The 13,728-nt window shown below is 54.1% G+C and overlaps 1 protein-coding gene across 1 annotated transcript in view; it reads left to right on the top strand.

Moving 5' to 3' along the window:
- LOC123774536 (insulin receptor-related protein) overlaps positions 1–13,728 on the top strand; it is an 879,124-nt gene that overhangs the window by 492,621 nt on the left and 372,775 nt on the right. Inside the window, exon 8 of the mRNA XM_069303789.1 lies at positions 1,074–1,230. Coding sequence (XP_069159890.1) covers positions 1,074–1,230 — 157 coding nt within the window. The remainder of the gene's footprint in view (positions 1–1,073; positions 1,231–13,728) is intronic.

Raw genomic sequence — 13,728 nt, 5'->3', positions numbered from 1 at the left:
TACTCTTTATACCAGAGTGTGTACTACTCTTTATACCAGAGTGTGTACTACTCTCTATACCAGAGTGTGTACTACTCTCTATACCAGAGTGTGTACTACTCTCTATACCAGAGTGTGTACTACTCTCTATACCAGAGTGTGTACTACTCTCTATACCAGAGTGTGTACTACTCTTTATACCAGAGTGTGTACTACTCTTTATACCAGAGTGTGTACTACTCTTTATACCAGAGTGTGTACTACTCTTTATACCAGAGTGTGTACTACTCTTTATACCAGAGTGTGTACTACTCTCTATACCAGAGTGTGTACTACTCTTTATACCAGAGTGTGTACTACTCTCTATACCAGAGTGTGTACTACTCTTTATACCAGAGTGTGTACTACTCTCTATACCAGAGTGTGTACTACTCTTTATACCAGAGTGTGTACTACTCTTTATACCAGAGTGTGTACTACTCTTTATACCAGAGTGTGTACTACTCTTTATACCAGAGTGTGTACTACTCTTTATACCAGAGTGTGTACTACTCTTTATACCAGAGTGTGTACTACTCTCTATACCAGAGTGTGTACTACTCTCTATACCAGAGTGTGTACTACTCTTTATACCAGAGTGTGTACTACTCTTTATACCAGAGTGTGTACTACTCTCTATACCAGAGTGTGTACTACTCTCTATACCAGAGTGTGTACTACTCTTTATACCAGAGTGTGTACTACTCTTTATACCAGAGTGTGTACTACTCTTTATACCAGAGTGTGTACTACTCTCTATACCAGAGTGTGTACTACTCTTTATACCAGAGTGTGTACTACTCTTTATACCAGAGTGTGTACTACTCTTTATACCAGAGTGTGTACTACTCTTTATACCAAGGGTTGTAGCAGTCTACACTCTTGCCGGCTCGTACATAAATGTGTTGTGTTTATGTTTTTTTTTTATTCCTTGTTGATACATGTTTCTAGATTTATGAGGTGTACAACGGCTGCCTCCCTCCAGCCACCACACCTGTACACGTGTGTACACAGTAAATTACATTGTGTTTGTCTCCTCCACTCCTCAACGACAGGTGGCGAAGCACAGGTGTGAGCTCCGTGAGCTGTGCTCTGACAACTACGCCATCAAGTGGGACACTGAGGAGTGTGTGGAGCGCTGCCCACCCCGCTACACCCACACCACCATCCTGCTCGGGTCCCGCGTCCTTACCCAGTGTGTCCCCTGCAGAGGTAAGCTGCCTTCTTCCCCATCACGACGTTACCCAGTGTGTCCCCTGCAGAGGTAAGCTGCCATTACAAACATATACAAATATTATACTCAGTGTGTAAAGATACGTTGTACTGATAGATTATAGAGAGGTTAATTGAATTGTGAAATATCCTATTAACACAGCCTATATTCTTTTAAAGAAAACACATCAATTGCCCAAGCGTCCTGCCAGCCTTACCAGTACCGGAGTGCCTAGGTCAGGGGGCACAAGTTAAACTGTTACGAGACTCGAAATAAGAATTTACAAACAGATTTGCATATTAAAAACCTTGAGAACTAAACAAAAATAACAATAATAGAATACATGCGAAATTAAAGCAAGCGATAAACCTTAGGATAAAATTCGGGAGAGAAGTTGGAAAGAAATGGGGATAGATAACAGATAAACCAATTATTGTTTTAATTGAAATAATGTAATTCTATTTTAGACAGGTTTAAGATCAGGACTATAGGACTAATAAATACACTGATAAAAAATATCAAACTGAAATAGACAAGTTTAATTAATTCAATAAGTTCAAGGTTCCAATTTTAAGTTACAGGCAGGTCATGTTTAGATAAATATTTCACAAGCAGTTCTTATTCTCTCAGGAAGTCACTACAACGGGAAGAGAGTTTCGTGCTTGGCTTGTCCCCAGTAGAGTGTGTTGGTTAATATCCCCGGGTCCCTGGGGAGGGGGTCCCATGTCAACTTGGAGGATGGACAGTACACTGGAAATAAGAAACTATATAAGTGAATTTCTATGCCCAAGACTGGTTGTCATATGTGCACTGTGTTGAATGGTCGGGTGTCTGAACCAGGGGGGCATGGTTGGGTGTATGGATCAGGGAGGGCATGGTCGGGAGTTTGGACCAGGGGGCATGGTTGGGTGTCTGGACCAAGTGGCATGGTTGGGTGTCTGGACCTGAGGGCATTGTCGGGTGTCTGGACCAGAGGGAATGGTTCGGTGTCTGGACCAGGGGGCATGGTTGGGTGTCTGGACCAGGGGGCATTTTTGGGTGTCTGGACCAGGGGGCATGGTTGGGTGTCTGGACCAAGGGGCATGGTTGGGTGTCTGGACCACGGGGGCATTGCTGGGTCTCTGGACCAGAGGGCATGGTTTGTTGTCTGGACCAGGGGGCATTGTTGGGTGTCTGGATCAGGAAGCATGGTTGGGTGTCTGGACCAGGGGGAATGGTTGGGTGTCTGGACCAGGGGGCATTGTTGGGTGTCTGGACCAGGGGGGCATTGTTGAGTGTCTGGACCAAGGGGGAATGGTTGGGTGTCTGGACCAGGGGGCATAGTTGCGTGTCTGGACCAGGGAGCATGGTTGGGAATCTCGACCAGAGAGCATGGTTAGGTGAATCGACCAGGAGGGCATGGTTGGGTGTTTTGACTAGGGGGCATGGTTGGGTCTCTGGACCAGAGGACATGATTGGGTGTCTTTACCAGGGGGGCATGGTTGGATGTCTGGACCATGGGCCATGATTGGGTGTCTGGACCAGGGGACATTATTGGGTGTCTGGACCAAGGGGGCATTATTGGGTGTTTGGACCAGAGAGCATTGTTGGGTGCCTGGACCAGGGGACATTGTTGGGAGTCTGGACCAGAGGGCATGGTTGGGTGTCTGAACCAGGGGGGGCATGGTTGGGTGTCTGGACCAGAGGGCATGGTTGGGTGTCTGGACCAGGGGGGCATTATTGGGTGTCTGGACCAGGGGGTATGGTTGCTGTGTTTGGTCCAAGGGGGCATGGTTGCGTGTCTGGACCAGCGGGCATGGTTGGGTATCTGGACCAGAGGGCTTGGTTGCGTGTCTGGACCAGGGGGCAAGATTGGATGTCTGGACCAGGGGACATTGTTGGGTGTCTCGACCAGGGAGGGGGGCTTTGTTGGGTGTCTGGACCAGAGGGCATGGTTTGTTGTCTGGACCAAGGGGCATTGTTGGGTGTCTGGAGCAGGAAGCATGGTTGGGTCTCTGGACCATGGGGCATTGTTGGGTGTCTGGATCAGGGGGCATTATTGGGTGTCTGGACCAGGGGGGCATGGTTGGGTGTCTGGACCATGAGTCATGGTTGGGTGTCTGAACCAGGGGACTTTATTGGGTGTCTGGACCAGGGGGGCATGGTTGGGTGTCTGGACCAGAGGGCATGGTTAGGTGTCTGGACCAAGGGGGCATTATTGGGTGTCTGGACCAGAGGGCATGGTTGGGTGTTTGGTCCAAGGGGGCATGGTTGCGAGTCTGGACCAGCGGGCATGGTTGGGTATCTGGACCAGAGGGCATAATTGCGTGTCTGGACCAGAAGGCATGGTTGTGTGTTTGGACCAGGGGACATTGTAGGGTATCTGGACCAAGGGGCATTGATGGGTGTCTGGACCAGACGGCATTGCCGGGTGTCTGGACCAGAGGGCATGGTTAAGTGTCTGGACCAGGGGGCATTTTTGGGTGTCTGGACCAGGGGGGATTGGTTGGGTGTCTGGACCAGGGGGGGCATTGTTGGGTGTCTGGACCAGGGGGGCATGGTTGGGTGTCTGGACCAGAGGGCATGGTTAGGTGTCTGGACCAAGGGGGCATTATTGGGTGTCTGGACCAGAGGGCATGGTTGGGTGTTTGGTCCAAGGGAGCATGGTTGCGTGTCTTGACCAGCGGGCATGGTTGGGTGTCTGGACTAATGGGCATGGTTGGGTGTCTCGACCAGAGGGCATTGTCGGGTGTCTGGACCAGGGGGCATGGTCTTGACCAGAGGGCATGGTCTTGACCAGAGGGCATTGTTGGGTGTCTGGACCTGGTGGCAGGATTGGATGTCTGGACCAAGTGGGCATTGATGGGTGTCTGAACCACGAGGGCATGTTTGGGTGTCTGGACAAGAGGACATGGTTGGTTTTTTGGACCAAAGGGCATTGTTGAGTGTTTGGACCAGGGGGCATTGTCGGGTGTCTGAACCAGAGGGCATGGTTGGGTGCCTGGACCAGGGGCATAGTTGGGTGTCTGGACTAGAAGGCATGGTTGAGTGTTTGGACAAGGGGGAATTGTTGGGTGTCTGGACCAGGGGGCATTGTTGGGTGTCTGGACCAGGGGGCATTGTTGGGTGTCTGGACCAGGGGACAATGTTGGGTGTCTGGACCAGGGGGGCATTGTTGGGTGTCTGGACCAGGGAGCATGGTTGGGTATATCGACCAGGGGGCATGGTTGGGTGACTGGACAAGGGGGGCATGGTTTGGTGTCTCGACTAAGGGGCATGGATGGATGTCTGGACCAGAGGGCATGGCTGTGTGTCTGGACCAGGGGACTTTATTAGGTGTTTGGACCAGGGGGGCATTATTGGGAGTCTGGACCAGAGGGCATGGATGGGTGTCTGTACCAGGGGACATTGTTGGGTGTCTGGACCAGGGGGGCATGGTTGGGTATCTAGACCAGAGGGCATGGTTGGGTATCTAGACCAAGGGGGATCATTATTGGCTGTCTGGACCAGAGGGCATTGTTGGGTGTTTGGTTGAAGGGGGCATAGTTGCGTGTCTGGACCAGCGGGCATGGTTGGGTGTCTGGACCAATGGGCATGGTTGGGTGTCTCGACCAGAGGGCATTGTCGGGTGTCTGGACCAGGGGGCATGGTCTTGACCAGAGGGCATGGTCTTGACCAGAGGGCATTGTTGGGTGTCTGGACCTGGTGGCAGGATTGGATGTCTGGACCAAGTGGGCATTGATGGGTGTCTGAACCACGAGGGCATGTTTGGGTGTCTGGACAAGAGGACATGGTTGGTTTTTTGGACCAAAGGGCATTGTTGAGTGTTTGGACCAGGGGGCATTGTCGGGTGTCTGAACCAGAGGGCATGGTTGGGTGCCTGGACCAGGGGCATAGTTGGGTGTCTGGACTAGAAGGCATGGTTGAGTGTTTGGACAAGGGGGAATTGTTGGGTGTCTGGACCAGGGGGCATTGTTGGGTGTCTGGACCAGGGGGCATTGTTGGGTGTCTGGACCAGGGGACAATGTTGGGTGTCTGGACCAGGGGGGCATTGTTGGGTGTCTGGACCAGGGAGCATGGTTGGGTATATCGACCAGGGGGCATGGTTGGGTGACTGGACAAGGGGGGCATGGTTTGGTGTCTCGACTAAGGGGCATGGATGGATGTCTGGACCAGAGGGCATGGCTGTGTGTCTGGACCAGGGAACTTTATTAGGTGTTTGGACCAGGGGGGCATTATTGGGAGTCTGGACCAGAGGGCATGGATGGGTGTCTGTACCAGGGGACATTGTTGGGTGTCTGGACCAGGGGGGCATGGTTGGGTATCTAGACCAGAGGGCATGGTTGGGTATCTAGACCAAGGGGGATCATTATTGGCTGTCTGGACCAGAGGGCATTGTTGGGTGTTTGGTTGAAGGGGGCATAGTTGCGTGTCTGGACCAGCGGGCATGGTTGGGTGTCTGGACCAATGGGCATGGTTGGGTGTCTCGACCAGAGGGCATTGTCGGGTGTCTGGACCAGGGGGCATGGTCTTGACCAGAGGGCATGGTCTTGACCAGAGGGCATTGTTGGGTGTCTGGACCTGGTGGCAGGATTGGATGTCTGGACCAAGTGGGCATTGATGGGTGTCTGAACCACGAGGGCATGTTTGGGTGTCTGGACAAGAGGACATGGTTGGTTTTTTGGACCAAAGGGCATTGTTGAGTGTTTGGACCAGGGGGCATTGTCGAGTGTCTGAACCAGAGGGCATGGTTGGGTGCCTGGACCAGGGGCATAGTTGGGTGTCTGGACTAGAAGGCATGGTTGAGTGTTTGGACAAGGGGGAATTGTTGGGTGTCTGGACCAGGGGGCATTGTTGGGTGTCTGGACCAGGGGGCATTGTTGGGTGTCTGGACCAGGGGACAATGTTGGGTGTCTGGACCAGGGGAGCATTGTTGGGTGTCTGGACCAGGGAGCATGGTTGGGTATATCGACCAGGGGGCATGGTTGGGTGACTGGACAAGGGGGGCATGGTTTGGTGTCTCGACTAAGGGGCATGGATGGATGTCTGGACCAGAGGGCATGGCTGTGTGTCTGGACCAGGGGACTTTATTAGGTGTTTGGACCAGGGGGGCATTATTGGGAGTCTGGACCAGAGGGCATGGATGGGTGTCTGTACCAGGGGACATTGTTGGGTGTCTGGACCAGGGGGGCATGGTTGGGTATCTAGACCAGAGGGCATGGTTGGGTATCTAGACCAAGGGGGATCATTATTGGCTGTCTGGACCAGAGGGCATGGTTGGGTGTTTGGTTGAAGGGGGCATAGTTGCGTGTCTGGACCAGCGGGCATGGTTGGGTGTCTGGAAAAAGGGGCATGGTTGGGTGTCTGGACCAGAGGGCGTTGTCGGGCGTCTGGACCTGGGGGGCATGGTCTTGACCAGAGGGCATGGCTGGGTGTCTGGACTAGGTGGCAGGATTTGATGTCTGGACCAAAGGGGGCATTGTTGGGTTTCTGAACCACGGGGCATGTTTGGGTGTCTGGACAAGAGGACATGGTTGGTTGTTTGGACCAAAGGGCATTGTCGAATGTCTGGACCAGGGGACATTGTTGGGTGTCTTGACCAGGGGGCATGGTTGGGTGTCTGGACCAGAGGTCATGGTTGAGTGTCTGGCCCAGGGAGCATAGTTGGGTGTTTGGACCAGGGGGCATTGTTGGGTGTTGTCACGTGGAGGTGGGCCGGGGCTCTGCTAACACTTAGCTGCTAGGGGCTCAAAAGGCCCAAATACTCAGCCCCTCCGACTCCCGGGATTCACCGGAGTCTCCTTGGTCACACAGGAGAGGACCAACAATGCCCACCTTCGCAGGTCTTTGCTTCCACCACAAAAGGGGTGCCACTGATTCACCCTGGAAGCCCTTCAGTCAAACACGGGGGAACTACTGTTAACAGCTCCGGCCTAGACCCGTGGAGGAGTGAAGGAAGACTCAGGCTTACCTTATAACCATAACCTCCCTGAGTCTTGCCTGCCAGACAAAAAGGTTGCAGGAACTCCTTTCCCGCCTGTCTTCTCTATCTTCTTCTTAGCAAGGTCGCCAGCTGGGTTATTATATCTGCACCCCAGCAATGCAGTTCAGTGGGTGTATTATATATTGTTTGTAGCCAGAAGATTGCTACTCCCATAGATCTGCTACTAGACTGTTGGCCCAGGGTACTCTCCCAGGAAGGTCTGTGTGGCTTTGCCTCTCTCTAGCCACTACGTTAATAGTTGCCACCATTCAGGCACCGATACTGATCGGATGGCTAAGGGTACACTTTTATGTAAGTCTGTGCTGTCTTTACCACTCTCCAGGCAATAAGAACTGCTATAGAGAACGTAGTGTTCCCTAGGTGGTACTATGATAACCTTCGTGTATGCTCATAGAGAAATATCATAAATGGAGGCACACTTAAACACAGTGATAAAATGTGTGAATTTACTGATGCAAATTACATGAACACACACACAATCACAAGTAATACATGAATATGGAAATATGGATAATAAGTCTGGAGATCGTCAGCCTCTTCTTCCACGACCTCCAACACTCCTTCAACTGGGCAGAAAGACAGGAGTCCCACACTCTCACAGGAGGGCCTCTTCACCACGTCGGCGCCTCTCCTTCACTGTCCTGCCATCCATACACACTGTCCCCTCTGACAGTCTTGGACACAAGCTGCCTTGCAGCCTATTCTACTACTAAAGTATTAAAGTCCTATTGCCACATACATAAGTAAATATTGTGGCCTAACTAGCCTACTCATACAAGGGGTAATGGGAGGGAAAATGATCTACCTTACATTCCTGGCTCACGACGCCTGTCCCTCGATGGTGTGAGGTTCCCACGCTTCCTTGGGTCGATCCTTGACGATCCAAGACGTTCCACAGGTCCTCAGGTGTCGTGGAGCCTTCGCGTCGTCGCCGGTCCAATCCCTGAGATTCAGCTACCCCAATCTTGGTTCATCGATAGGCGCTGAGCTAATCACTATTTTCCCACACTCGTCCCTTCCACAAGGCGTTGCTCCTTGTCCTAGGCACGGTGTCGTCCTTCCAAAATTCTCAGTGGATGTGACCCGGTCACAGCTAGGCTTGCCCGCCACACCTTTCCAGGCCCCCCAACGTCCAGCGTCGCCGCCCAGCGTCGTCGCCGAATATTTTCCAAGTTTGGCACTCTTTCGCTCAATAAACTTGGTTCCTTTTTGCTTCCCAGAAGCGCGGGGTCTCCAATATATCCGATGGGCTGCAATAGCCAGCACTAATCCACTAAGAAAGGCTTGTAGAGCCTCTAATCCTTGAGAGCAGACCGAGGCGCGTCCTGTCACTTCCAAGGTCGGGTCAACTCTGAAGTTGGCGCCGCCCGGGGCACTCGGTGACGTCATGGCGGGCCCTGATTGGTCGCCCACGACCTAAGTCGGCCAATCCGCGATCGGCTAGTGTCCCTTCCAAAAGATCATATCTGCATTAGGGGATACTCTTTCATTTTATATCAGGGCGCCAATTTCCCCTTATTTACAACTTACAATGTAACGTTCTCCCTTAACTGGCAGCCGGTCTGGTCGCCACATATATCATTAGACTCCCTGAACCTCAGAGAATCAGTAGGGAGAGCTGATATGACTCTTTAAGCAGGCAAACGAAAGAAATAGGAGAGGGCACCGTAACAGTGTCTAGACCAGAGGACATAGTTGGGAGTCTGTACCAGGTGTGAATTGATAGGTGTCTGGACCAGAGGGCATGATAGGGTGTCTGGACCAGAGGGCATGATAGGGTGTCTGGACCAAAGGACATGGTTGGGTGTCTGGACCACTGGAGCTTTGATGGGTGTCTGGACCAGAGGGAATGGTTGGGTGTCTGGACCAGGGTGCATGGTTGGGTGTCTGGACCAGGGGGCATGGTTGGGTGTCTAGACCGGAGGGCATGGTTGGGTATCTGGACCAGGGGGGCATTGTTGGGTTTCTGGACCAGAGGGCATTGTAAGGTGTCTGGACCAGGGGACATTGTTGGGTGTCTGGACCAGGGGGGCATTGTTGGGTGTCTGGACCAGAGCTCATGCTTTGTTGTCTGGACCAGGGGGCATTGTTGGGTATCTAGACCAGGAAGCCTGGTTGGGTGTCTGGACCAGGGGGCATGGTTGGGTGTCTGATCCAGGGAGTATTGTTGGGTGTCTGAACCAGGGGGCATTGCTGGGTGTCTGGACCAGAGGGCATTGTTGGGTGTCTGGATAAGGGGGATATGGTTGGGTGTCTGGACCAGGAGGCGTGGTTGGGTGTCTGGACCAGAGGGTATGGTTAGGTATCTGGACCATGGGGGCATTATTGGGTGTCTGGACCAGGGGACATCGTTGGGTATTTGGTCCAAGGGGGCATAATTGCGTGTTTGGACCAGGGGGATTAGTTGGGTGTCTGGACCAGGGGGCATTTTTGGGTGTCTGGACCAGGGGACATTATTGGGTGTCTGGACCAGGGGGGCATTATTGGGGGTCTGGACCAGAGGGCATTACACATAATTACACATAAGGGGCATAACTGGCCGACCCCTCAGTGTTCAAGAGAGAACTGGATAAGCACCTCCGAAGGATATCTGATCAACCAGGCTGTGACTCATACGTCAGGCTGCGAGCAGCCGCGTCCAACAGCCTGGTTGATCAGTCCGGCAACCAGGAGGCCTGGTCGACGACCGGGCCGCGGGGACGCTAAGCCCCGGAAGCACCTCAAGGTAACCTCAAGGTAGGGCATGGTTGGGTGTCTGCACCAGGGGACATTGTTGGGTGTCTGGACCAGGGGGGCATGGTTGCGTGTCTGGAACAGGGGGGGCATTATTGGGTGTCTGGACCAGGGGGCATGGTTTGGTGTTTGGTCCAAGGGGGCATGGTTGCGTGTCTGGACCAGCGGGCATGGTTGGGTGTCTGAACCAGAAGGCATGGTTGTGTGTCTAAGCCAGGGGACATTATAGGGTGTCTGGACAAAGGGGCATGGTTGGGTGTCTGAATCAGGGGGGCATGGTTGGGTGTCTGGACCAGGGGGCATGGTTGGGTGTCTAGACCAGAGGACATGGTTGGGAGTCTGTACCAGGGGGGCATTGATTGGTTTCTGGACCAGAGGCCATGGTTGGGTGTCTGGACCAGAGAACATGGTTGGGTGTCTGGACTAGGGGGACATGGTTGGGTGTCTGGAGCAGGAGGCATGGTTGGGTGTCTGGACCAGGGAGCATGGTTGGGTGTCTGGACTAGGGGGGCGTTGATGGGTGTCTGCACCAGAGTGCATGGTTGGGTGTCTGGACCAGGGGGCATAGTTGGGTGTCTGGACAAGGGGGCATGGTTGGGTGTCTGGACCAGAGGGCATGGTTGGGTGTCTGGACTAGGGGGGCGTTGATGGGTGTCTGCACCAGAGTGCATGGTTGGGTGTCTGGACCAGGGGGCATAGTTGGGTGTCTGGACAAGGGGGCATGGTTGGGTGTCTGGACCAGAGGGCATTATTGGGTCTGGACCAGGGGGACATGGTTGGGTGTCTGGAGCAGGAGGCATGGTTGGGTGTCTGGACCAGGGAGCATGGTTGGGTGTCTGGACCAGTGGGATATGGTTGGGTGTCTGGATCAGGAGGCAGAGTTGGGTGACTGGACCAGAGGTCATGATTGGGTGACTGGACCAGGGGGGCATGGTTGGGTGACTGGACCAGTGGGGCATGGTTGGGAGTCTCGACTTGGGGGCATGGTTGGGTTTCTGGACCAGAGGGCATGGTTGGGTGTCTGGACCAGGGGGCATGGTTGGGTGACTGGACCAGTGGGGCATGGTTGGGTTTCTGGACCAGGAAGCAGAATTGGGTGTCTGGACCAGAGGGCATGGTAGGGTGACTGAACCAGGGGGGCATGGTTGGGAGTCTCGACTAGGGGGCATTGTTGGGCGTCTGGGTCAGATGGCATGGTTGGGTATCTGGACCAGGGGAGCATGGTTGGGTGTCTGCACCAGGGGACATTGTTGGGTGTCTACACCAGGAGGGCATGGTTGGTTGTCTGGACCAGAGGGCATGGTTGGGTGTCTGGACCAGGTGGGGCATTATTGGGTGTCTGGACCAGGGGGCATGGTTGGATGTTTGGTCCAAGGGGGCATGGTTGTGTGTCTAGACAAGGGGATATTGTAGGGTGTCTGGACCAAGGGGTATGGTTGGGTGTCTGAACCAGGGGGGCAAGGTTGGGTGTCTGGACCAGGAACCATGGTTGGGTGTCTGGATCAAAAGGGCATGGTTGGGTGTCTGATCCATGGGGGGCATAGTTGGGTGACTGGACCAGTGGGCATAGTTGGGTGTCTTGACCAAAGGGCATTGATGAGTGTCTGGACCTAGTGGCATGGTTGGGTGTCTGGACGAAGGGGGGGGGGGGGCATAGTTCGGTGTCTAGACCAGGGGGGCATAGTTGGATGTTTGGACCGGAGAGCATTGTTGGGTGCTGGACCATAGAGCATGGTTGGGGTGTCTGGACCAAAGGGCATGGTTGGGTGTCAGCACCAGAGGGCATTGGAGGGTGTCTGGAGCAGGGAACATTGTTGGGAATCTGGACCAGAAGGCATGGTTGGGTGTCTCGTCCGAGAGCATAGTTGGGTATCTGGAGCAGGGGACATAGTTGGGTGTCTGGACCAGGGGACATAGTTGGGTGTCTGGACCAGGGGACATTATTGGGTGTCTGGACCAGGGGACATTGTTGGGTGTCTGGACCAGGGGACATTGTTGGGTGTCTGGACCAGGTGGGGCATTATTGGGTGTCTGGACAAGGGGGCATGGTTGGGTGTTTGGTCCAAAGGGGCATGGTCTCGTGTCTGGACCAACGGGCATGGTTGAGTGTGTCTGAACCAGAGGGCATGGTTGTGTGTCTGGACCAGTGGACATTGTAGGGTGTCTGGACCAAGGGGTATGGTTGGGTGTCTGAACCAGGGGGGAAAGGTTGGGTGTCTGGACCAGGAACCATGGTTGGGTATCTGGACCATGGAGCATGATTGGGTGTCTGGACCAGGAAGACATGGTTGGGTGTCTGGACCAGAGGGCATTGTTGGGGGTCTGGACCAGAGGACATTGTTGGGAGTGTGGACCAGAAGGCATGATTGGGTGTCTGCACCAGGGGGACATTGTTGGGTGTCTGGACCGGGGGCATTGTTGGGTGTCTGGACCAAGGGGAATGGTTGGATGTCTGGAGAAAAGGGCATGGATGGGTGTCTGGACCAGAGGGCATGGTTGGGTGTCTGGACCAGGTGGGGCATTATTGGGAGTAGGGTGTCTGGACCAAGAGGTATGGTTAGGTGTCTGAACCAGGGGGGCAAGGTTGGGTGTCTGGACCAGGAACCATGGTTGGGTATCTGGACCAGGGAGCATGATTGGGTGTCTGGACCAGGGGACATCGTTGGGTATTTGGTCCAAGGGGGCATAATTGCGTGTTTGGACCAGGGGGATTTGTTGGGTGTCTGGACCAGGGGACATTATTGGGTGTCTGGACCAGGGGGGCATTATTGGGGGTCTGGACCAGAGGGCATTACACATAATTACACATAAGGGGCATAACTGGCCGACCCCTCAGTGTTCAAGAGAGAACTGGATAAGCACTTCCGAAGGATATCTGATCAACCAGGCTGTGACTCATACGTCAGGCTGCGAGCAGCCGCGTCCAACAGCCTGGTTGATCAGTCCGGCAACCAGGAGGCCTGGTCGACGACCGGGCCGCGGGGACGCTAAGCCCCGGAAGCACCTCAAGGTAACCTCAAGGTAGGGCATGGTTGGGTGTCTGCACCAGGGGACATTGTTGGGTGTCTGGACCAGGGGGGCATGGTTGCGTGTCTGGAACAGGGGGGGCATTATTGGGTGTCTGGACCAGGGGGCATGGTTTGGTGTTTGGTCCAAGGGGGCATGGTTGCGTGTCTGGACCAGCGGGCATGGTTGGGTGTCTGAACCAGAAGGCATGGTTGTGTGTCTAAACCAGGGGACATTATAGGGTGTCTGGACAAAGGGGCATGGTTGGGTGTCTGAATCAGGGGGGCATGGTTGGGTGTCTGGACCAGGGGGCATGGTTGGGTGTCTAGACCAGAGGACATGGTTGGGAGTCTGTACCAGGGGGGCATTGATTGGTTTCTGGACCAGAGGCCATGGTTGGGTGTCTGGACCAGAGAACATGGTTGGGTGTCTGGACTAGGGGGACATGGTTGGGTGTCTGGAGCAGGAGGCATGGTTGGGTGTCTGGACCAGGGAGCATGGTTGGGTGTCTGGACCAGTGGGATATGGTTGGGTGTCTGGATCAGGAGGCAGAGTTGGGTGACTGGACCAGAGGTCATGATTGGGTGACTGGACCAGGGGGCATGGTTGGGTGACTGGACCAGTGGGGCATGGTTGAGAGTCTCGACTTGGGGGCATGGTTGGGTTTCTGGACCAGAGGGCATGGTTGGGTGTCTGGACCAGGGGGCATGGTTGGGTGACTGGACCAGTGGGGCATGGTTGGGTTTCTGGACCAGGAAGCAGAATTGGGTGTCTG

This window comes from Procambarus clarkii, chromosome 51, assembly GCF_040958095.1.
Source record: "Procambarus clarkii isolate CNS0578487 chromosome 51, FALCON_Pclarkii_2.0, whole genome shotgun sequence".
In the NCBI taxonomy this organism is placed as follows: Eukaryota; Metazoa; Arthropoda; class Malacostraca; order Decapoda; family Cambaridae; genus Procambarus; species Procambarus clarkii.
The sequence above is the reverse complement of the archived record's forward strand: the minus strand, read 5'-3'. Positions and strand labels throughout refer to the sequence as shown.